General features: G+C 43.0%; 1 protein-coding gene across 2 annotated transcripts in view; it reads left to right on the top strand.

The window, feature by feature from the left end:
- Window positions 1-765: 765 nt before the first annotated feature.
- npas1 (neuronal PAS domain protein 1) overlaps window positions 766-23,370 on the top strand; it is a 36,374-nt gene continuing 13,769 nt past the window's right edge. For both annotated transcript variants that reach the window (XM_063493392.1, XM_063493391.1), the window contains exons 1-4: window positions 766-864; window positions 10,566-10,733; window positions 12,208-12,446; window positions 22,755-22,822. In XM_063493392.1, the coding sequence (XP_063349462.1) occupies window positions 10,639-10,733; window positions 12,208-12,446; window positions 22,755-22,822 (402 nt within the window). In that variant the 5' untranslated portion in view covers window positions 766-864; window positions 10,566-10,638. The remainder of the gene's footprint in view (window positions 865-10,565; window positions 10,734-12,207; window positions 12,447-22,754; window positions 22,823-23,370) is intronic.

The raw sequence follows: 23,370 nt of genomic DNA, 5'->3' as shown, positions 1-23,370 counted from the left end.
AGCTTTGACAGTGAGAAAGAAAGTGAGGGGGGCACATGGAGGTGGGGATAAACGAAAGCATGAGACACAGCGAGTTAGGGGGGGAGAGCCAGCCAGAGAGAGACTGAGGCGAGGGGCTGTACAAGCATGCCTTTTATATTTACTAGTGACTGAGAGAGCGAGAGAGAGAGAGGGAGGGAGGGAGAGAAAGGGAGCAGCTGAAGGCAGAGACAACTGGTGTGCACGGCTTTCCCAAGAGGAAATGAAAAGAAAGAAGCTCAGCAAGGAGAATGAATGAGTGAGCGGGAGAGAGGAAGGGTGGGAGGGAGCATGCTGGCTGGAGAGAGAGTGAGTGAGAGAGAGAGAGAGAAAGAGATTCTCACACTGGCTGTGTCCTAATCCGAGTCCATCTCAAAGAAGCAGCGGAGCAGAGTGTTAGTGAAGTGAGTCTGAGAGCCGAGGAGAGCTACATCAGCTAGCTCACTCCACTTCGCACAAACACACACAGACACACGTTCTCCCTCTCTTTCTCGCGCTCTCGCTCGCTCCCTCTTTCACAAACACACACACACTCTCCGTGCAACGGGAGTCCACGATGTGTCCGGCTGCACGGCCACGGCTTTTGTGAAAGTGAGGGGATTGCCGCTGCCCCTGTCCCAGCCCCCTTGGCTCACACACTCAGTGTTTGCCTGCCGTGTTTAAGCTCGAGGTGCTGGTGGAGGTGGTGGAGGTGTGGAGGGAGGGGGCACTGCCAGGGCAGAGCAGGGGCACCGAAAGGGAGGAGGAGGAGGAGAAGAAGAAGACGAAGAAGAGAAGGAGGAAGAAGAAGGAGACAAAGTGGATCAGGTCGACAGCGGTGGATTGAATGTTGGAAATGCCCGTCAGGTGAGTAGATAATGGACCTAACAACTTACAGTCAGAATACACATGCATGACCACACACACACACACACACACACACACACTGATCACATTGTAAAGTTCTGTGACTAGAAGGAATAACTGTGTCTCCTTTTATTTAATAATTTGGTTTAAAATGGCTGAATTTTGATCTGTTAGTTTGGTGTTTGCTGTGATTTTTAAATGATTTTTTACAAGATTAAATTTTGTCAAACTTTTATTGTATTTTGTTAAATCTACTTCAAAAGTACTTTTCCCCCCCTTTAGATGAAAGATAAGCTTGGTAGCCATGGTAATAACATTTGTAGCCAGTCTCGTTTAGGATGGGCGATAAATGTTTTACTTGATTTCATTTATACTGCTAAATTAGTCCATTATCAGTGTGATTGTTATTACAAAAATAGAAAAAGGACACATTGATAAAACTGACCGTATCCTTCCAACCTTTTTTACTGGAGTCTGTTTGTACTGTGTCAGCTTGTTTAAATCTATTTAGTTAGAGAAAAGAAAAACACAGAAATGTGCTTCTTTTTTTTTTAAGTCTAACTTTATAACATTTATCATGAATAATATTAATACACATCAAGCATACCGCTTCCCAACAAACTTCTTCATCAGTTCAGTTAAGCTGGCAGGCATTTTCATTCCAATCTTCACTTTTTCAGATAAGCCGAATAATTACGCATGTTTATGTTTTGTGCTGAGTGCACCTCTTTCTGATAGATTTCCTGTGCTTGAGTGTGTTTGCGTGCGCGTGTGTGCGTGCCATTTGAGATATGGAGGCACAGAGTGAGCGGCTGCCTGCCCGTCTCCACCTGCAGAGGCAGAATTGGTCACAGTTTACTGGCTTGGTAACATTCGCTGCCTTCAGGGTGTTTGCAGCAGGTGGTCCAAATTGGCAGAATGACTGTGACAAACGCACGGTGTTCACTGCTGCTGTAAAGTAAATAACAAACTATCACAGAGTGTTTTCGTTTTTTTTTTTCTTTTTTCATAATTTTTTTTTCTGTTATTGCGCTCAGAGGCTTGTCACTGGAAGAAAAAGTCAGACTACCAGAATAGAAAAATGCGCATTTATGAGTATGTGCGTCGACGGGCAAGTGCAAAAATGGGATTTGTTTGATTTCCTGCCAGATTCAGTTTGTAAGTCTGCACTCCTCCATATGCGGATATTTGCCTTGAGTGCTTATTTTGTATACCCTCCTTCAGCATCACTCTGAAATCAGTAGCATGTGTTTGCTATAAATTCTGCTCCGTCTTGTACGCCACCTAAAGCATCATTTGCAGCCACACCTGCTGAGATTGCAGGTGCTGCAGATAAAATCCAACCAAATAAGTACGTTCAGTGCAGACTTCCTCTTTCGGGTGTTAAAATGTTACCAGCAGTTAGAAAAAAAAAGTTACCGTTCACACTGGTGTAATTTTGCAGTTTTCCCCCCCACTTTTAAAAAAATCGGCATTAGCTGAGTAAAGACTGGATCAGAACACTGACATGAAGCAGGGTCAGGCCGAGTCATTGCATGAGCACGGTACAGTTTATACCCCGACCCACTGAGCCACCAAGCCTCCCCATCCGTTTCACTTCTTGCGTGTGCGGGACGCTTTGGTCGTGACCTACCTTCGGGCCTTTTTTATTAGTCCCAGACGCAGGTTTCTTCTTCGGCTTTTGCATTCAGGGAGCTGCAGTTTATGCCAAAGGGCAACTGTGTGACAGAAGCTGACTCGGATTACTGTGTGAAAGTGGAAATGTTGGTAAGAGCCCTGTTTGAAGACTGCAGAAAAAAGAAACGGGGAAATGTGATAAAGGCTGCTCTGAGATCACCTCTTTTTCAGCTCATCAAAGATCAGGGCTGGCATGCGTTTCTGATGTTTTTCTTTGTTCGCTTTGCATAAACGATGATCACACGAGTGGATAAAATTGCTCATTTCAGCAGCGCAACAGCAGGTAGGCATTTTAGGAATTTATCTTGGTTAGTAGACAGAGGCAGGCAGCCACTTTTTTTGACTCATTGACAAGTTCTCAGGTAGACAGACACCTCGCCTCGCCTCTCCCTTCCTCTTTCTATTCCTCTCTTGATATTTTTGTCTCTCTCTGTTGCTCTCTTCCACACACAGACACACACCAACGTGGTCAGTGTGTGGCGTGTTGACAGACAGCCGCTCACACACTTCCAGCTCCCGTCGTGCGTGCGTGCCAGTGTATGTGTGAAGAGCGTTGACAGACAGTGTGTGGGTCTGTGACAGAGGGTGTCAGCGCAGTGTCAGAGAGATGTGTTTAGTGTCACACTCTGCTGACCTGATCTCCGGTCGGACTGTCCACTCCGGCCCCGCTGTGGCTCCTTACATAACCCCTGCTGTCATTCACACACCAGCCTGAAGGGATCCACCACTCTTTTGTGCGCAAACACTCGCAGACACAGTTATTTAGTGATATGCACACAATGTATGGATGTCCACGTTTGCAGACACTTTCCCTCTAGATGGAATACCAGATCAGGTGTGGGCTTCAGAGCGTAAATCCTCACTCTTTCATGTCTTTTTCTTTACAATCTCTACTTTATAGTATAAGTAGAACTTACGTAAAATATATCTGGAAATGTACAAAAAAAAAAAAAAAAAAGCATCTGTGTGGAAATATAGCATGAGCCCGGCGGGTATCCTGGTTCCCCCAAGTGTACTGCCAGACACCTACACATCTTGTGCAACTCTTATCAAGAGTTCCACGGCGCTCTGAACTCTGACATTTGCACCATGCTAATTGATGTGTCTATATTAGCATGTGGACTTCTCTGTGCTGGTTTGCTGAGCTAGAGTGTGCTTTCAAGTCCTGGTTTAAGCGCACACATTGCTGTTTGCGTGTGTGTGTTGGAGAGATTGAGTGACCCTGTGTGCTGTTCTCTGGCCTGTGGTTATTTGGAGGTCAGTGCTGATGTGGTCTCTGCCTGCGGGAGTGGATTTACCATCTTCAGCCGTATAGAGAGCTGCATCCACTTGGCTGACTCTTCCACAGCGAGAGGGAGAAGTTTCTGCCTTCTCTCTCCCTTTTGGTGTTCGCTCACTATTAGCTTAGATTTTGGGAGCGCTTGAAAAAATAGGAAACGCTGCAATATGTGGGAATGTTATCAGTATTCCCCTTACATGTGAGCACACTGACATTCTTTTTAGAAAAAGTATTTGAAGTCTCACTTTTCACCTCAAGCCTTCCCTAGCATTAATGTTGGAGTATTTAACCCCAGAATAGACTGCATTTATTATTTAACCTTGTGCTCGGGGGTTTCTGTTTGAAGCATATAAATCATAAAGGTCAAAGATGGTTAACTTAATGATGGACGGAACATTTTTACTAACTTACTTAATGCAATTTTTTGTACTGCATTTTCCCCTCAGCCATATCCATGTTTTAATGTTTTGTACTCCTGTTAATACTTTGTAGTTGCTCTGGTGCACTATTTAAATATCTAGTGTATTAAATTGGAACCGAAATATTATTCCTGCCATATGCAGACTACTTTTACCAACAGGGAAGCCTAACCCTAGAACTTGTTTTTCTCCTGCTGTAGGACTAAAGTATTTGAAATATAACATACTTTCATGCACTATTTGGATTATCTTGTATATGTGGTTGCTTCAATAGCAATATGACTGTTAGACCTTCGGGCTCAGCAGACGGCGTGTCTTTTTTATTAATTGAATTACTGAGAAAGGGATTGCGTTCAGTTCGTATGATGAAAAAATAAATAAATCTGCAGAGCAATCTACAGGGGATACATCATTTTTGCTGTAAATATGGTTTTCTGTTTAATAGTAGCTTCAGCTTCATATTTGATACAGTACAGGCGCAGTCAAGCACTCCTTTTGTGTACACTTAGGGCCAAGGTAGACGGTAATTATGACAGGCATGGATTGGATTCTGTGTATCTCCACACCGGTGAGGAGTGGACATCAAAGAGCGCTCACCAAAGCCTTCTGTAATAAAAGAGGAGAAAGACAAAGATATTGATTAGGGTGAACATTAGTAAATCTCTTTCTCTCTCCTTTTTTTCCATCTTTGTCTTTATCTGTCTATCATTTCACTACTACTCTCTCTCTCTGACTGTCTGATTTGCCTCTATCTGCCTTTACTTATGCTCTCTCCATCCCCCCACGCCTTCCCCATCCACCCCCTCTCCCTCTCCAATCATTTATTTATTGCTGATCTCTTTATTCTGTATTCGTTCAGTTTAGGGACAGTCCACGCTGTGTACGATGGTGTTTTACTCTCACGAACACACAGTGCCGTTATTATCATTCCTTTACACCCATTTCAAACACTTTTTCTTCCTCCTCATCAACGCAGAGATACCTGGGGGCGGGCGGGGTCACACTGGTCCAATCTAAGGCCGTATTGATTCCATTAGATAATTAATGATCCAGCCAAGGGCCAGGGAGGAGCAAAGGAGAGGTTATAGGAGAAGGATGTGTGGTGAGGATGATGGGAGAGGCGAAATTGGTGGATGGGTGTGTGTGTGTGTGTGTGTGTGTGTGTGAGGGAGGGGTGGCTGCGGACGCCGAGGCCCTTGAGAGTTGGAGAGAACCTTGGGTTGGGAATCATCCAGAGTCGTCAAGGTCAATCGGAGCCGGAGCTCCGATACGGAAGCAGAATGCCGAGCGAGTTGGAATATGGAATGCTGAGCGAGAGAGGAGGGAGAGAGAGATCTTCATGTCCAGAAGCCGCCGATTGATCAGCAGCTGAAAAATTGTACATTAAAAAGTCTTTTGACTTCCAAATCCTGAGGTCCAACCAGGGCCGTAATGCATGATAAGTAGTTTTCAGCCCTCCAACCAGAATACCAAACTTCATCTCCCCAGACGCTCCAGACACTCATTTACAACTACTCAACAACATGAAAGGCAAGATAGAAAACTAGCTACATCAAATATTCTGTTCATGTTATTTCCAACCGTGTTTTCTACATCTTCCATGATATTGAACGTTCTCGATTTGATCAAATTTTATTCACAGGAATACTTCATCACTGTTGTACTGTGTATATACTTTACTTTTACCTTTAGACTTGGATGAATGAAGAACAGAGGAGAGCTGTCAAGAAAGCATTATCAGTTAAATTTTGATTGCACTGAAAACTGAACTGCCTATGTCTTAAATGGGCCTTGAATGTTAAAACCTTTTTTTTTGTATTTAAGTGGGGAAAGCTTTTATTCAGCTGTGGGCATGAAAACGGAGGAGATCGAGAGGTTGAAAGACAACACCAGGCTTTTTACAGCTTTACAAAAATAACTTGTGAGCACATGGCAGATAAGAGCTGTCATCTTTCAGAATTTTCCATCATTTGTAAATTACAGGAATACTTGCAAGTTCAACAAAGCTTTTGTAGGTTTACTTGATGTAAATGTGTAAAACTTTCTGCTTGGATTTTGCAGATTTTGTGAATCAGGCTCAGCCCCGATTAGCCTGACCTTTGCAATAGGCCATTGATCAGTATGTGCTTTAAATGTACTAAAAATAATACAATTTTTTCACTTATTTTAAGCGAAAGAAAAAAATATAAAAGTGCAAAAAGTAACATTAAGAACCTCTGCGTGATGCACTAGGACAGCGGCATCATACACATAATCTGTAAGACTTTCATTGAGGAGAATGAGGTTCTACTCCTATTAAGGAGTCCTTGTTTTATACTTAACTAGGTTTTTTTTCCTGTAAGTTTTCTTTCAGTCACTGCTTGGTAACGAAAGGCATGGCTAAGGCAACAAAACTCCTTGGTTAGATCTGGGAAAAGGTCATTAGTTTTGGTTCTAACAGATATTTTTACATCATTTAGCGCATGAAAAAGCACCTTCTCCATTTTCAGAGTTCCAGGGTGACGAGTCACATCTTTTAGATGAGTTGATTACAGTTGTAAAACATGACAAACAAACAGAGTGAGGCAGAATTTTATTTGCCTTGACATGTAACTGAGAATGCAGTAGCTGTATGAGAACATCGTTTTTAGTAGACAGCACGCACAGCGATACAGAAAGCAGCAGAGAGAGCAGGAAAACAGCAGTAAAGACTCTCACTCTGAGCCGAAATAAAATAATTGCACTCAAGTAAGGTAATTAACACAAATAAAATAGTTTTTCGGTGCACCGCCTGAACACTCTGAGTTACACTCCCACTTTCCCACTGACTCTTGTCTCCTTATAAATGCAGGGAGGTCCAAGGGTTTCAAAGGGAGGGTCTCACACACGCTAACATCCTCGCAGCCCAGCTAGGGAGGGAGCCCAGAGTGTGACTTTGTTTGCGAAGGTCACCATTATTCTGCTGTACAGAGCAAACAATTCTTCTAAAATAATTCTTTGCTGTGATGTTAATGTATACAACCCTTAAAACAACATTTTACATATTTCTTTGATATTTTTTAATCCCCAAAATTTGTGAAAAATCCTCTGAAACTGTTGTTTTTATTGTAAACTATAAATCGCACAGGCTCGGTCCTGCTCTTCCCCTTTTTACATGAGTGCAGTGTGCATGTAGTCTCTAGTGGGCAATGAGAACTCCTCTGCCTCCACATTGGCAGTCTTGGCCAGCCTCTGTATTGGGCCCCAGGGGTTGGGGAGATGAGGCATAAAACAACCATGTCTCTACCTAGGGGAGCTGGTGGCATGGCAGTGGAGCTATTGTCTGTCGGCGTGCTGTTTGACTTAAATGTGTTCATTTGCCTGATGCCCCCGACTCCCCATGGGGAGGGGCGGCCCGGGGAAAGGAGGGGCACGCTAACGAACCTCTGACAGCTGGAGGCCCTAATTAAACGTCCCTGCTGAAAATAAACAGAGCAGGAGCCAAGCAAGCAGCCAGAGAGAAGCGCACTGCAAACAGCGGCTGTGAGCGCTCGCCGCAGTGCCCTCCTCTTCTGTTGCTGCTGAGGCTGAGCCAAGAGTGCACGGCTCTATAGGGTAGGGGTCTCAAACGCACACACTCAGGCTGGCACACATGCACCACACTTATGAATATGGAGCACTGCAGCAACATTGTGAACACCTGCGGTCACACTTGATACAAGTTGATCTCTACAGCTGTGGGCACAGTATTTTATTATTTATTTTTTTTTACTCCCAGTGCTCTCAGAAGTTACACTTTTCTTTTTCATAAATTTCCCACTGTGCCATGACAGAATAAGTTGGCTCGCTTCTCTCGAGTGGGGTTGTTTCACACTCTCCGTCTAGATGACACTTCTGACATTCAGAAGCCTGTTGTGCTGCTAGCTAGCTGGAGCATTAGCAGTCAAAGTGGCGGGGTCTATTTGGGTGAGTGCGTTAATGGGCCGACCAACCAGCGACAAGGTTATGAGGCTGATTGAATAAATACTGTGGAGGCCCCTGTCCATTACACCCCTGTGTGTGTGCCCAGATAGAGAGAGAGAGAGAGAGAGAGAGACAGAGATGGAGAGATAGTTTGAGACAGAAAGATGAAAGGAGAGATTAGATAAGCACAGATAGGGTCAATTAAGAGATAAACATACAGGTATAGGTTGAAGAGAGGCTTGCGCCTGTGTGCGTGGTGAAAAATTGAGAGTAAATTGCTTCCTGTCTGTGTCTCCTTTTGATCTCTTTGTCCTACTGTACACCGCCCAATTTGGCATGTAGTGCATTTATCCTGGCGAGGTGGAGAAGGTGACAAAGGTGAAGTTGTTAGACAGAGGTGCAATGCCCTCTGCTCGACCCTGTCTACTCTCCGGCAGACTCTTGGAAAAGACTGTCAATGTTGCAGGCTGGTAACTTTAGTATATATCTATATATATATATATATATATAGATATATATAGATATATATATATAGATATATATAGATATATATCTATATCTATATATAGATATAGATATATATAGATATAGATATATATATACTGTAGGTTACCTATGTTGGAGGAAAGCCCGAGCCTTAAAACTTAAGGCTAGGAATATTCTGCCAATTCGAATACCCAGGGAAGATGTTAAATCTGGAAAATTAACCAAACTCATTAAATTTGCAGCTTTATTGCTTTCCTGCTGATTTAAATTTACTTAACAGGCAATCAATTTGTAGGCAAATTGTCTGGATTTCACATAAAAGAACTCTGAAGAGCTAGAGCATTTAACATTAGGAGTGCACTAATGTATGAACAGCACCAGTTTATTCTTCCATGTCTTTAATAAATACAGATAAGATTGCCCTTCTCTGCTTCATCTTGGACTGCAGTAACATACTGCAGGTATAAAAGTTCATAAATTCTAGCCACAGTCAGGTGGTCAGTCCCCCAGTTTGATCCAGCTTGAAATATTTCAGCTGCAGTTACATGGATTTTGATGTAAAGCATTCATAGTGGAGGATAAAGCATGCTGATTCTGGCGATCTCCTTACTTTTCCTTTACTGTTACTGCATGCTTTTTGTACATGCATTGCATAATTGTGAACAAAATATTCCCTGCTAGAACTACCTCTTCAGTTCCTTTGGATTACTGACCTCAGAGCATGTTCGAAATAGAAGTTTTACATTTCTGCTTCACTGTTGCGGCCTAAATACAGAGTAAAACTATTAAAGTTGATGACCCACTCTTCCCTTTCAACAACTATTCCGTCTTTGTTGAACTGATTATTGACTCCTCTGCCTTTGAACTCTGTCCAAATGCATTAAATGTTGGCTCTTTTCGCCCAGATTTGCAAAATGATATCTGCCAAACCTGCCGAGTTTCTGCTGACCCCTCTTAGCCAAGGTCAGCATAGCCATGCTCAAACTCGAGACATAATCCATTTTCTTTTGCCCTGGCACAGCTCTACTGACATGATTGTGCTGACCCAGCCAGGCCAAAGAAAGAGGAAGTGAGAGAGCGAGAGGCAGAACGAGAGAGAGAGAGAGAGGGCATCTCAGGCCCAAGGGCATGACACTGGGGTGCTCGGGGCCACACCAGCCCTTTAAATGTCAACACAGCACAGAGGGGAGGGAAACTGGTGAGGAGCGGCGCTCTGTTTGAGGACAGGAAAGAATATTGGCAAGTGATTTTTTACTGCAGGAGGGTGTTAGAAGCTGGCACAACGCAGCAAAAGATCTGGAACGGGCGGGGTGTTTTGTCTTCAGACATATTCGGTTTAAACTCGAGTCACACACAGGTTTGAATATTCTCTCTGGGTTGAAAGGAGACATTTTGAGATCTGTGATTTTCAGAGTAAGTGTGATTTCAAAGGAGGGTTAGTGTTTTGTCTTATGTCTGTTATCTTGGGAGCAGCCCCTGACCTTTATGTAGGGAAGTACACACGGTACCTAATTACTCTGCCTCAATCTCTTTCTTCCCTTCTTTTAAAATAATCACTCTTGCCTTCAGTAAGATATCACAAGATGGGATCAATTTTCACCCAAGTTTTTTAATGCAAATTATAGTCAAAAGTCAGATTAAAAGGGTTGAATGGAAACTGTAAAAAGAGATAAAGTGTCATCGTTTTCCTAAAATTAAAAGCAGGTTTAAGAGTTTTTCTAGTGTTTCTTAAAAAAAGGGGGATTAAGCCATCAATTTTGATGGAAACAACCCAAAAATGCCATGCGTCTTCCTGCCTGTAGTTCCTGATTATATTGCGGCTTTCATTGGTAGTTCTTGATAGTATCGTTCTTGGCTCTTTTTTCTCACCCCCATTTGTCTCTTTGTCACTTCTCTCCTTTCTTTTTGTGAATCTCCAGGTCTGAGTCCATCACGTCCTCAACCAATCGAAGCCTTCGTTAACAGCGGCGTGGGCACGTGATTGGAGGAAGGATGGCAACCATGCCATTTGTTAGTGAGGGGAAATGTGTGAGTGTGGAGTGGGATTTCCTGCAAGGACTACTGGCCAAGCCTCCCACCCTGCCCTGGTGAGACATCTCTGTCACACACACACATGCACACACACAGGCTGAAACTGTATAAGCCTACGTGCATGCCCATGAATTAATCTCTGCAAGATGAAATACATGCATTAACACCCTTGCACTCACTGACAGTCTGAAGAAGCTTTTCTTTTCTTTTTTTTTATCAACGAAACAGTATCCAGAAACATACGTCTTTTCTCCTTAGTGCTACATATCACCTGTATTGTTGTTCACCTGCCAATCCTGTCAGAGTTGCGAATCCCCCACCCTTAGTGGGAGATTAAGTAAATTTGGCTGGAATTATTAATGGGAAGTCATTTACAGGCGGATATAAAAACTAAGCAGAATCAATGTGTGTGTATTGATTGTTCTCAGTGGCCGGGGTCGAGCCAGTATAATAATGAGATGTTACACAGGCTGGCAGCATGAGTCCACACACACACACACACACACACACACACACACACACACACACACACACACACACACACACACACACACTGATTTCACTTATTAGAACCTAACAGGGAGAAATGCAACAGCTGTGTCAGCTGATTAAGATATAAACATATGTAAGCACAATATGCGCACGTCTTTCCTTTGTTCTTTTCTTCTGTCGCACGTGTATGCGCGCACACTCACTCACTCACACACCACCCGGTGGTCTGTCTACGGATGAAAATCAACAACACAGACACGAGGGAGAATGGCTGGTTCTCCTCTCTCTCTCTCTGTGTCTCTAACACACACATACACACACTTTATCCCAGCGCAGCACCGACACAAATTGTGAAGTGGCTGTGACAACATAATTCCACCACTCAGGCCCCATTGAGGAGAGTCAATACCCAATCACAGAGACAGGCTACCTGAGCCCCGGCCCCCCTCTGTCACTCTGCCCCTCCCTCGCCTATTGATCCCTCAATCATGGCTTCAGCTCACTAGCCCGGGACCAGATGAGAGGGGGAGCTGGGGCGGGGGAGGAGAGGGTGAGAGGAGAGGGTGAGAGCGAGGGAGAGTAAGAAAAAATAGGCAGTGAGAGATTGTGTGTATGTGTTCACATATGGATTTTGGAGCAAATGGCATTATTAGGACTCTGCTCTGCCCGATAAAAGAAGCGAGTTTGTCTGTAATTACCAGGCCAATCTGCGAGAGATGGGTCAGAATGGAGATTGTTTCACTTGAATTGCAGGAGCCATTCCCATTATGTGTATTTATGAAATGAGTTTTTCAGACTGATGCTGAGGTCATTTTTACAGAGCACGAATCAATCAACAGGTGGTCAGCAAATGGCCATTAAGCGATAGCCCACCAGTTTTTCTTGTCTTGCGCCGCGCTGATTCAGATTTGTGAGCCTCTCTGATCCTTTCTCACTGTGTTTATCTGTTCCTTCATTATACTTCTGTCTTTCACCCTCTGCAACACTTTCACCCCTGTCCCGTTCACCTTCATACCAACTTCCCTGTCCACGTCTCAGTCTCCAGAACCTGCGTAAAGAGAAATCTCGCAATGCGGCTCGTTCTCGGCGGGGGAAGGAGAACTTCGAGTTCTTTGAGCTGGCCAAGATGCTGCCACTACCCGGGGCCATCACAAGCCAACTGGACAAAGCTTCGGTCATCCGGTTGACCATCAGCTATCTGCACATGCGGACCTTTGCCAGTCAGGGGGACCCACCCTGGAGCCCTCTGCTGGAGGGAGACAGCAACTGCAGCAAAGGTGAGCAAGAAACAGGGAATCACCTGAAAAGAAAAGTTTTTGTGACTGAGATATTACAAAGAAGATGACAAAGAAAATTTTGGTTTTATGTTTTCAACTAAAAGAAATGTGTACAATGATCTAAACTATTCTAAATGTGGGTTTTACATTGAAGATGAAGCAAATTCTGGTGCACCATTTTTAAAAATGTAGCTTAAAAACAACTTTTTATGTTTATTTAACTTTAACATCAAATGTAGCAGCAGTGTGTTTGCATTAAGATATCGTATTTATCCCAGACTGAATGAGTATTAGAGCTGTAGACTCAGTACTTTTCCTTTTTCTCTTCTTACCAAAGTTAACATTTTCTCAGAGCCTGGGATGGGATTGGAAAAGTATTATGCTTTCCAGCTGAGTAACAAAATACCCTAGTAGTGACATACTAGTGAATAATTGCTTAAAATATGATAATCTAGATAATACATTTTTAAGGCCTTTTTGAGGGTCTTATCCTTGAATTAAAATTTTATTTAAAAAAAAACATCCTGGTAACAGAAAATATCTCTATCACTGGTTAAGTGTTGACACTTTTTCTGGGTATGTCACGAGTAGGTTGTTGTTATTTGTTCACAAAGTTCAACCTTGACAAAAGCAATGTGCAAATATGCAGGATTAAATTAAACACGGTTATGTGGAACACTTTCTGCTGATGATTCCTACATTTCAGCCAATATGAAAATTATATAGCAGAGATAAATATGCTGCTTTGTTGCCAAAGGACGCAAACCACTAAAATTCATATTTCGACTCACTTCTCTGTTTCAATCAGAAGCAGACCTCAGCTGTCTGTTCTGCCTACGTACCCCTACCCACAGTGACACCCCACGCCACAAAAATTCAGTTCGGACTGGGGTATTTCTCCAGCCTCCTATTAACAATAGTAATTACTGCCACTGTCTATGCGTGCAAACAAGCTCATGCGTTTTCTTTTTTTTTCTGTAACACACATGCAAATAATCATATAAGTATTTTACATAAACAAGAGTGAGTATGAATGTTTTTTGTGTGTGTATGCACATAAATATTACTCATATTATAGACAAAACTCCGAGAACATGTTTTCCTTATGTGGAAAAAAGCAAAGTCCCTATAATAATCATTTTAAAGTGAAGACCCATTTAAGGGGGAGGTTGGGTTCAGGTTTAAGGTTGTGATTAGACGAGTAGTAGCAGTAGTGGTTAAGCTTAGATCAAGACTCCAGGTAATTATTGTAAGTCAAATTGATGTCCTCTTAAGTTAGGGACACGCAACTGTGTGTTTGCGTGTGTCTGTGAGTGTGTGTCTATTAGGAGGGAGAAAGAGAAGGAGAGGGGGTAGATAATAAAAAAGAGGGAGGAAACTATTGGTGCAATTTGTAATTACTGAAATTAACAATATAACGAGGACAGTGTAATTATATAGCCTGTCTAATTGCTACTATTACTGAGGGGAAATGATGCAGCTACAGTGCAAATAGACATGTGTGTTTGTGTGTGTGTGTGTGTGTCCGCCTTTGTGCCTGTTCCTGGTAAATTTGAGGAAATGTGAACAAAAAAAACCTGTCGTATTAACAGCATGTTTCTGTGAGACCGCATGTGGTGTGCTTTACCCACATTATGCACTGCATTTTCCTGATGGGGTGAGTACCAGTAATGCTGCCAGTGCTGTGTGAGTGTGACGTTATAGTAAAAAATGCCAAACCAGTCCTTTTCCCAGGATCCTTTGGGGGCATCATAGAAATTTTTACACATTAAGGTCAGTGTGGTTTTCCGTGGTTCCATGGTGTAGTTTGCTAACACCTTCGCCTTACTTGTGAAAGACACAACCGCAGCCTCAGGGTGTCAAGAGCTAGCCTGCTCCTAACGTCGGTCATAAGTCTCAATAAATGGGATGGTTATATCAGGAAAGGCATCTGGTGTCAAAATCTGTGCCAGATCAAACATGTGGATCCATCTACTGTGACCCCGTGGGAAAAGAGGGAGCAGCTGAAAGTATCTTTAAGGTCAATGCGGTTTTCAACTGGAACATCGCTCACCACATGAAAACACTCATGTAATGTCTTCTTTTTTGCTCGGAGACTACGAATTTAAGGTGTAGCGTTAAAGACGGATTCCATTATGAAAGAATTAAAATACAAGCATCAATGGGAAGTTTGTATAAACAAATCACCTACAGCCTAATATTGTAGGTCCCACAGGAAGACCTGTACATGACCTGAGACCTCAGATGTTGTCAGTGGATCCCTTTGGGTCTGTGGGTTGAGGATTGTGCTTGTATCTGTTGGTGCGCTAAAAGGTTGGGAACTGGGCAGCTTGGAAGATGAGTCGGTTTCTTGTTTTGGGTCTTCAAACCCTTCTTGATCAGCTTGACTTCCAACAATGTTTAGGTGTGTGGTAGGTGTAAAACATCCACATGAATTCCAAAACCCAAGGCCTCACTGCGAGGGATATCGAGTGTAGAGGTGTTGAGCCAAATATGGGAGCCTGGAAGCAAAACGACTTAACAAAATCAAGCTTTTAATGCTGTATCAAGTTCAGAAATAAATGAAGTCCACGGGCGCCAGCAGCCTTCCACACACGGCAAGGGGAAAACCACTTGGCTGCACATGAGGAACCCACTCTGGGAACAAAACAAACAGGGGCAAACAGGATCGTTTATACTCAGAAGGCTGACAGGGAAATGACAGAGTGGAAGGTAATGAGGCACAGGTGAAAGTAATCACACACAGGTGAAGACAGGAAACTAAACCAACACAGGATGCAAATGAAAGCAAGCCTTCAAAGTTAAACTGAAAATAACCAAAAGAGACTGATAGAGATATGAATACTAACACTTAACAAGATGTACAAGACAAGAAAACGCAAAGTGACCAGGGCATGAATATAGAAACGAGACGGAAGAAGGCACAAATGGAAACATGGGGGTGATGATTACTACAACAGCTACTACAAGTAACATACAAAACATGGACAGAACACACAATATTTCAACACTGAATTCTTACCAGAAGCCAAAACATAAAAACCACCAGAGACACAATAACATCATGAACTGTAGGCCATCATAAGATCGTCAGTAAACAGGAACTGAGGCTTACAGTATACAGAGACTAACAAAGAAATCAAAACAGCTTAAAAAGGTGTTAAGCACTGCAAAAATATATGTTATGAAACTCAAAAGTAAAACAACGATATACCAGATTTAAAGTCAACATGCAAATAAAATAAGTTACTGATGTATACATGGCCATAAAGGAAAATGAGTATTCACAAGATAGCTGAATTAGAAAAATAATTAACTTCTAATATGTTCTAAGTACATATTTGTCATAGTTGTAGCTTTCAAATTGCCAGTGCTTGTGTGATACAAACCCTACAATAATCCAGAGGAAACCCCAACAATCAGACGACCCCCCAAGTGTAAGCACTTGGCGACAGTGGGAAGGAAGAACTCCCTTTTAACATGAAGAAACCTCCAGTAGAACCAGGCTTTGCATACAGACAAGTTGCACATGGTGCCTTCTGGGCCCTAAGGGGCAATGTAGGTTTAAAGATTAGATATGATAATATATATCTGACCACTTAATAGCATGGATTACCTCAAAGCCAACATATTGCTTTTAAAGAACTTTAAACTGCATCCTGTTGCAACTTGAGTCTAACCTACAGTCATAGTGTGTGAAAACATGTATTCCTATGCATCAGCCCATTGTTGTACATCAATATCTCATCATCCTTTCTGCGCAGGACAATCTGAATGTCTGAGTGATATTCATATACTAGCACCCATACACACAGCCGCAGCCTTGACTCCACACATGAATTGCGAATTGCTTTTCCTCTGTATTCCTGACTTTTCTTGGCCTTGATAGAAAATACCTCCTGTTCAGAATAGTTGGTGCGCAGGTAGTAGTGCTTCTTGCCCTGTGTACAAACTGGAAGTGCGCTGAAAAGATAGATGTGAGGTATGCAGTTTACGCTACAACGAGAGGCACTTCTCGTACAAATGTGAGCAATAACGATAAATATATAGAGCCCCCGCGGAAGCTGCTATGTGAAGGTCGAGAAAATTGTGAGGCGGCTGAGGACCTGAATTATCTTTCACATTCTTACCACTAGGTCAACATCTGATATGTTAAGTATTTAATTAAATGTTTGGAGATTTCTTACAAGCAGGTCACACAGTCTCCACAGGGCCTATATTGAAAATGCAATGCTAATTTGGACATCAGTTTGAACAAGTCTACCCACAATGCATTGGCAGGGTTTTAAGTGTGATGCATGACTTTAATTCCGTTAGTGGAATGTGGTCAGAGATCTGGCTGAAAGGGAGCGGAGGCCAGAGAGCAGGGGAAGGAACAAATGTAGGAGGAATAAAGACAGAAAGAGGGGAGGAAGGAAGAAGGAGAAGAGTGCGAGGAAATTGGGATGGGGTGTGGTGGTGTGTTGGGGGGTGGGCGGGTTGCATTCCTCCACATTCCCTCTTGTCCGGGGGTTTTTGGATGGGCAGCGGAGAGGGAAGGAAGGTGGAGGGTGGAGGAGAGGAGAGGGATGGAGCGCAGGGGAGGGGCCGGAGTGGCTTTTGTCTGCTTCCCACGTTTCAAAGCCAGTCTTGAAAAATGAATAGACAGAGGAAAATCAATTGCATGACCTTCACAGAGAGAAAGAGAGAGATTGAGAGAGCAGGAGAGAGCGGGAGAGAAGGAGGAGAGAGAAAGAGAGAGACAGATTATGGAAGGAAAGGAGCAAAGGAAAAGGAAAGGCTGAATGCAGGGAACGTAAAATGACCCATGCTGTATGTTCACGTTTGGTATTTGTGCACCTGTTTGCACAGCACATTCAAGGACTATTTGACATCATTTATATTTCAAATCCTCTGTATTAAGTAAATTTTGCTATCAGGGACAGTTTTTTTTCCCATACTACACTTCCTTTGAAACAAAATCCAGGAAGCCTGATTCCTATTCCTAAGCTTTCTATTGCTTGTGATAAGAATCTACTTAAACTTAGAGGCAGATCTGCAATCAAGCAAACTGACAGTTTAACCAGATTCTACAGGTGAAACCAAAGCAGTCTTCCTGTTGGACAGGCAAGGTTAAACAGGTTAGAAATGACACAAAAGCCAGGCGGTGTAGTGTGATGGTGTGCTGTTTGTTTAAAGTAATTCAAGGCTTTTTGGAGGTTTATATAAATTTTTTAAACCTCTGACACACTCTGTATTATGCTAATTTACACTGGCAAGAATAAACCACACCCAACCATGCAGACAGTATTAATGTTTTTATAAAATAACAAATAAGAACATAATGTAAACAAACATTTTATTAGGGTCAGCAGAATATATATTAGTCCAAAACTACCTTTTGCTTTGGTTCAGTTTTTACTTTTGCACGTTAGTTAAAGATAATAAATATAATGATATAGATAATGTAAGGTTTGTTAATGGTAAGTGCAAGCATAATAATAATAATGATAATAATAATAACAATGCAAAGAAAATAACTTGATTGTGGTAAGACAGAGATATCTTTTAAAATTTCCTGTGTGAAATTAACTTTCTACTTTTATTTTAGTTTAATAAAACAGAAAAGGGGGAAAAAATATCAACCTGTAACAGGTGTGCAGGGCAGCTGGAGAACCCCCTCTGCCTTTTTCACAAGGTACAGTGCAATGACAAGTCAGCGCCAGCAACAGGGCCAGCTGAAGTGTTTTACTGTCTCGGCTAGTGAGGTCAAACACACCTCTCCCCTCCCCGGCGCTGGTGACATTGACTTTCATTCTGCCTCCACTTGCTTGTTCTCTCTCTCTCTCTCCCTCTCACTCTCCCCCTCATTTCTTTCATTGCTTTCGTCTTCCCTCGCCTCCCCTTCTGTCTCCCCCACCTCTTCACGATCTCCCTGCGTCTGCCTCCCCTCTAATTCACAGCGTTTAAAGCAGCCTGGGCTTTTAAGGGAAGTTAATTGCACTCAAATTATGTTCGACCGCAAAAGGAGTGAGGGAGCGATGGAGAAGAGACGGAAAGATAGAGGACAGATAGAGGGAAGGAGGGAGGGATGGATGTCGGCGTGAGAAGATAATTGTGCCAGAGAAGGACGCTGCGATTAGGGTCACTTTTTCTCTCGCTGTCTGTCGAACGGCCGAAACATCACATTTGGATTGGTAGTAAACAACTTGGCAAGTGACCGGGCTCTTGTTTTGAAAGGGCGAAGCTGCGGTAGCAGAGCCAAACTTAAGAGACAAAGATGAATAAGAAGACAGAGAGAGAGGAAACTGAGAGAGAGAAATGGGGGTTCACTGTTTGGTTCCCATGGTAACATCCTAACCTGGTTAAAAGAGGTTGACACTGTGGGGGTGGAGTCTGTGTGTCTACAGCCCCCCACGTGGGGATGCTTGGGTGTGTGTGTGTGTGTGGCCATTCCTCTGGACTGAACTGGGACTAAATTATGTATTAGACAAAAGTATAATGAAAATCATTCAAATTTTTTCATTCAATCATTCAAATCTTTTCTGCTTGTGAAGCGCTGGGGAGTCCGTGCGAGTTGACCTGTGAGTCAAATCATAATTAACGTGTCCATTCGTGCCCTGTCCCATTCTGTCTCTTATTCCCACAATGGAATTAAATCTCTTAGCAGAGTCCCGGGAAGCTAATGGAATCGGAGTGTGACAGAACAGCTCGATCAAAGACCTCAGCCAGCTCTGCGTCCAGCTCTGCACACAAGTCACGGTGTTTATTCGCACAAACTCACTTAAAGGAGAATTGCAATTTAACGCATCTTAACTAAAGTCAGGTTTTATTGCTTTTGAACATGTTTTTATGGTTAAAAACTGAAGGATTTGATGAGATCAGGGATCAAAAAAAGAGCAATCAGGCAGTCACACATTTTTTTAAACAAGTTAACAGTTCATGCAGGAAACCAAGACTGGGATGTCAAACTAATTTTAGTACATAAAGCTCAAACAGCCCGGACCAGTTAAACCAAACATGCACAGATACTCATCATAATATATGTATGTAAAACTCCCTTACTTTATTTGTAGCATTACATGTGCAGTGTCTTTGTTAATAGGAAGCATGTCAAACTGACAGTTACTTAGGCCTCTGCATTGGGTGAATGTAGCGTTTCAGGTCCCGGTTCAGGACACAATCTATTCTTAGCGACTTGCAATGCTTCCTGGTGCAAAATTCATTGAAAAAACCAAACATGACGCCCTCCTTTTCTGCAATTTTCACATTTAGCAAACAAAAATTCCAGCGGGCTGTGTTTTGACACTTTGAGGGCTGCGTGTTTGACACCCATGATCGAGACCACTTTTTTGATTTAGGAGTTGAATTGAAGCCCTCTTTCTTTCCAGCGCTTCAGCTGGGCCAGCAGTCACAGATACAGGAATTCTGGCAAATTAAACTTTTATTACACTGAGTGCCACCACTTTCTTTCTTGGCTGAAGGTGATCTTTTTGGGGCAAAATTCTCTTGGTTATATATTTATGCTTAAAGAAGAGGGAATAATGTCCAGTTGTCAGATCTGTACAAAAAAGTTAAGATTCACAATAATATTCCAAAATCTTGTTTGACCACAACAATATTCTACTACAAACGATGTTTTCAGGCACACCGATGAGATGTGATGTCCAAAACTATCTAAATGAAACATTTAGCAGATCTGAAGCGCTGCTTTAATAATGTGGCCACATTGTTGGTTTGTTAATGTCTGTCCAATCATTTGTCATCTGTTTTGACTTGTTCTACCAATAAGGCGCATGCACAGCAAGTTCAAAATAAGATCTAAGTTGTAAAAAAAGATGTTATTGTTTGAATTATGATTTATAATGACACAGAATATTATAGAAGCTGTAATATTAAGGTATACACACAGAATAATGCAAAGCCCTCACTCGCACACGGGCACACACATAGAGAAGTAGGGGTTCACAGTAGCACTACAGAGGGATCTTTGTTCTCAGAGTGTGATACCATCAGCGCTGTGAGACTCTTTCCCTTCACATGTGCGCAAGAATACACCACACACGCGCATGCTGTGCGCACAAACACACACACACACACATCAGGTCCAGTGTTTTGGTTTCCTGGTTGCCCTATTGTACTGTGGCAGTCTTTAATAAATGGTCCTCTGTGTATTTGTGTCTGCGTGTGTGTGCAGGGGTGTGACTCATCTGTCAGCCCCGCTGGCCTCATGTCACATTCAGCGTTTCCTTGGGCCCGCTGACACTACTCAGCACAACTGATCACCCACCATCACCTTCGCTCCTCCAGGGTTCTGTGGCATGAAAGCCAGAACAGACACACACACTTTCACAACAATCGAAGTGCGTTTGTCTTCTGTTTTGATTAATTCTTATATGGTTACCACGGGGGTTGATTCCTCCAAGCTTCCTAGCACTGCGGCTGCATCGCTGCCCCACAAGGGAGCCTGCTAGGCAGGCAGAGAGCGAAATGGGCTCCCCATCCCCCTCCAGGCAGGGACTGACTAGGCTGAAGGGTCCCAGCACCAGACCCCCTTTCATAGCCCTGAATGGACTTGCCTTATTTAAATTCACACTCTGTCACACAGGGGGACCCCAATCTCACAATGCCACTGTGGCTTTGTCCGGCAACTCTGTATTTATGTGTGTGTTTGTGTGTATGTGTGTGTGTGTGTGTGTGTGTGTGTGTGAGAGAGAGAGAGTTTGTGTGTGTGCACGGGTATTTGTGTTGTTTAATCGGGGAGCATGTTGCTGCTGTGTAGTCTGTGCATGAGAATTCATTGCTGTGTGTATTCCTAAAGTGTGTGTATGTGTATGCCTATAGCTCTAATGGAATGCCTCCCTCTTCTATTCAACAAACCCACATCACAAGCAGGCAGCTGGGCAATATATATGTGCGTGTGATTGTATATGTGTGTGTGTTGGTGGGTGTGTGTGTTCCGATCCCCCCTCTGTGTTCAGTTGTAACCCACAGCAGCGCTTTCATTTTCCTGTCATAACGTGTATTGATTTCCTGCAGCCTTGCAGCGACACACACATACACACGCGCAGATATCCGATGATCCTTAAAGCCACGCACACAGACTCACACGCGTACACACATTTATATGCTCTTATACACATATATTTTGGGTACACACGCACATACGCAGTTTGTCTCCATTGGACGGGGAACATTGTGTTCAAAAGCAGCCCTGTTGGAGTGAGATTAGTTCTCACATATGGTCCCCACTTTTGCAATCACACACTTGCAGGTGCATAAACACCGTCACACACTCCTTCTGACATAAAACAGTAAATACACCTGATTGCAAAATTAATCTTCCACGTCAGTGGCGGCACCCCCAACCCCCATGCCCATGTTTGCTTTGGAGAAAGTGATCACTCTCTCCTTCCTTAAGGTTTTTTCATTTTCCCTACCCTCTGTGCTCCTCTCATACCTATCTTCGCCCTCCTCCCCTCCTCCTCCACCTAACCACCTCCAACTCTATTTGTATTGTAATTGCCTTGGTAAACAGCACCACTTTGGCACTGAAGCAGCTCTGATAGCTTGTGTTTGGGATGCATTAAGAGTGGTGATGCAGACACTGTGTGTGTGTGTGTGTGTGTGTGTGTGTGTGTGTGTGTGTGTGTGTGTGTGTGTGTGTGTGTGTGTGTGTGTGTGTGTGTGTGCTTGTTTGTTTGTATGTCTGGCAGAGATTGAGTGGTATGCGTCACGCAGCGCTCCACCTTATGTGCACTTTTTTTTTTAAGCACGGTAAATTCTTCTTTTATCAGACATAATTGCTTCAAGTTTCACTTTTGATTTTGCTGAAGATTTTAAAGTTGTGAAAGGGATCCCACGTTAATGCAAAATCCTCTATTTCCAGATCAATTTGTGTACTCACTTATTTCTCAAAGCTGTATTAACTCATCCAAAAAAATGGAAATTAATCCATCAGCGTGGCTTAAACCCAACCGGCAAAATGATTTCCTACATATTAAGACGTTTGTGTTTTATTTTTGCAGCTTTGACTAATTAAGTTGCTTCTGATGGTTACACTGACCAAGAGCATGACCTTTCTAACTGTAATATGTGATCTTAACTGTCTAGTACTGAACATGGAGACTTTTTTTAGCATTTTGTCATACTACAGTAATAAAAACACTGTTAAAACACGCACCTTACCTACAGAAACCCAAATTTCTGCATTGAAAAAGCCCTGCTCATGATCAATTAACAAAATCTACTCACCTGCTAGAATATCAACAGGTAGTGTTGCTGCCCGCCAGCATTTTATGACGATGTCTGTCTCCTTTCCCTCTGCAGTTAGACGTTCATCTCATTCTCTGGCGACTGACATGTTTGAGCAGCACCTAGGGGCACATCTCCTGCAGGTAACGACCGCATCACCCACACATTGCTTCTTGTACTGCACTGATTATGAATACATAGTAGCAACTGCATGTCTATAGTTGACTCTTTTTTTGCCATGCTTATGCTGTGTTGTTAAGCAGAGAAACTAGTTTTTTCAGATGTATCAAAAGTTGAAGTTAGAAATGTTTTTTTCCCCCTCCTAACAGTCACATTTGTTTGATTATCCTGCTGTACTAAGTCGCTGCTATGTGTGATCACAGCCTGCACTGGCTCAAGTCTTTCTGCCTTGACTCATATTTCCAGGCAAATTCCTAAACACAGTCACACTCAGACACAGAAGCACATCGCGTAATCCTCAGATGCTGCCAAAGAATACCCCCCTTTTGCACTAACAGATGAATACAGCCCGAGGGGTACTCTGGGGCAGGAGGGCTGCTGGGGTGACGAAATGCAGAATGTAGGCAAAGACTCAGAGGAAGAGCAAAGGAGGTAGCACTGCAGATTGTACTTTGGAGGGAGCTTAGGGAGGGGGAGGCGGTAGGAAGAACAGGTAGGAGTGGGAACAGGT

This window comes from Pelmatolapia mariae, linkage group LG14 (genome assembly GCF_036321145.2).
Source record: "Pelmatolapia mariae isolate MD_Pm_ZW linkage group LG14, Pm_UMD_F_2, whole genome shotgun sequence".
NCBI classification, from domain to species: domain Eukaryota; kingdom Metazoa; phylum Chordata; class Actinopteri; order Cichliformes; family Cichlidae; genus Pelmatolapia; species Pelmatolapia mariae.
Note: the sequence above shows the minus strand (reverse complement) of the source record. Positions and strands in the feature narration are given on the sequence as shown.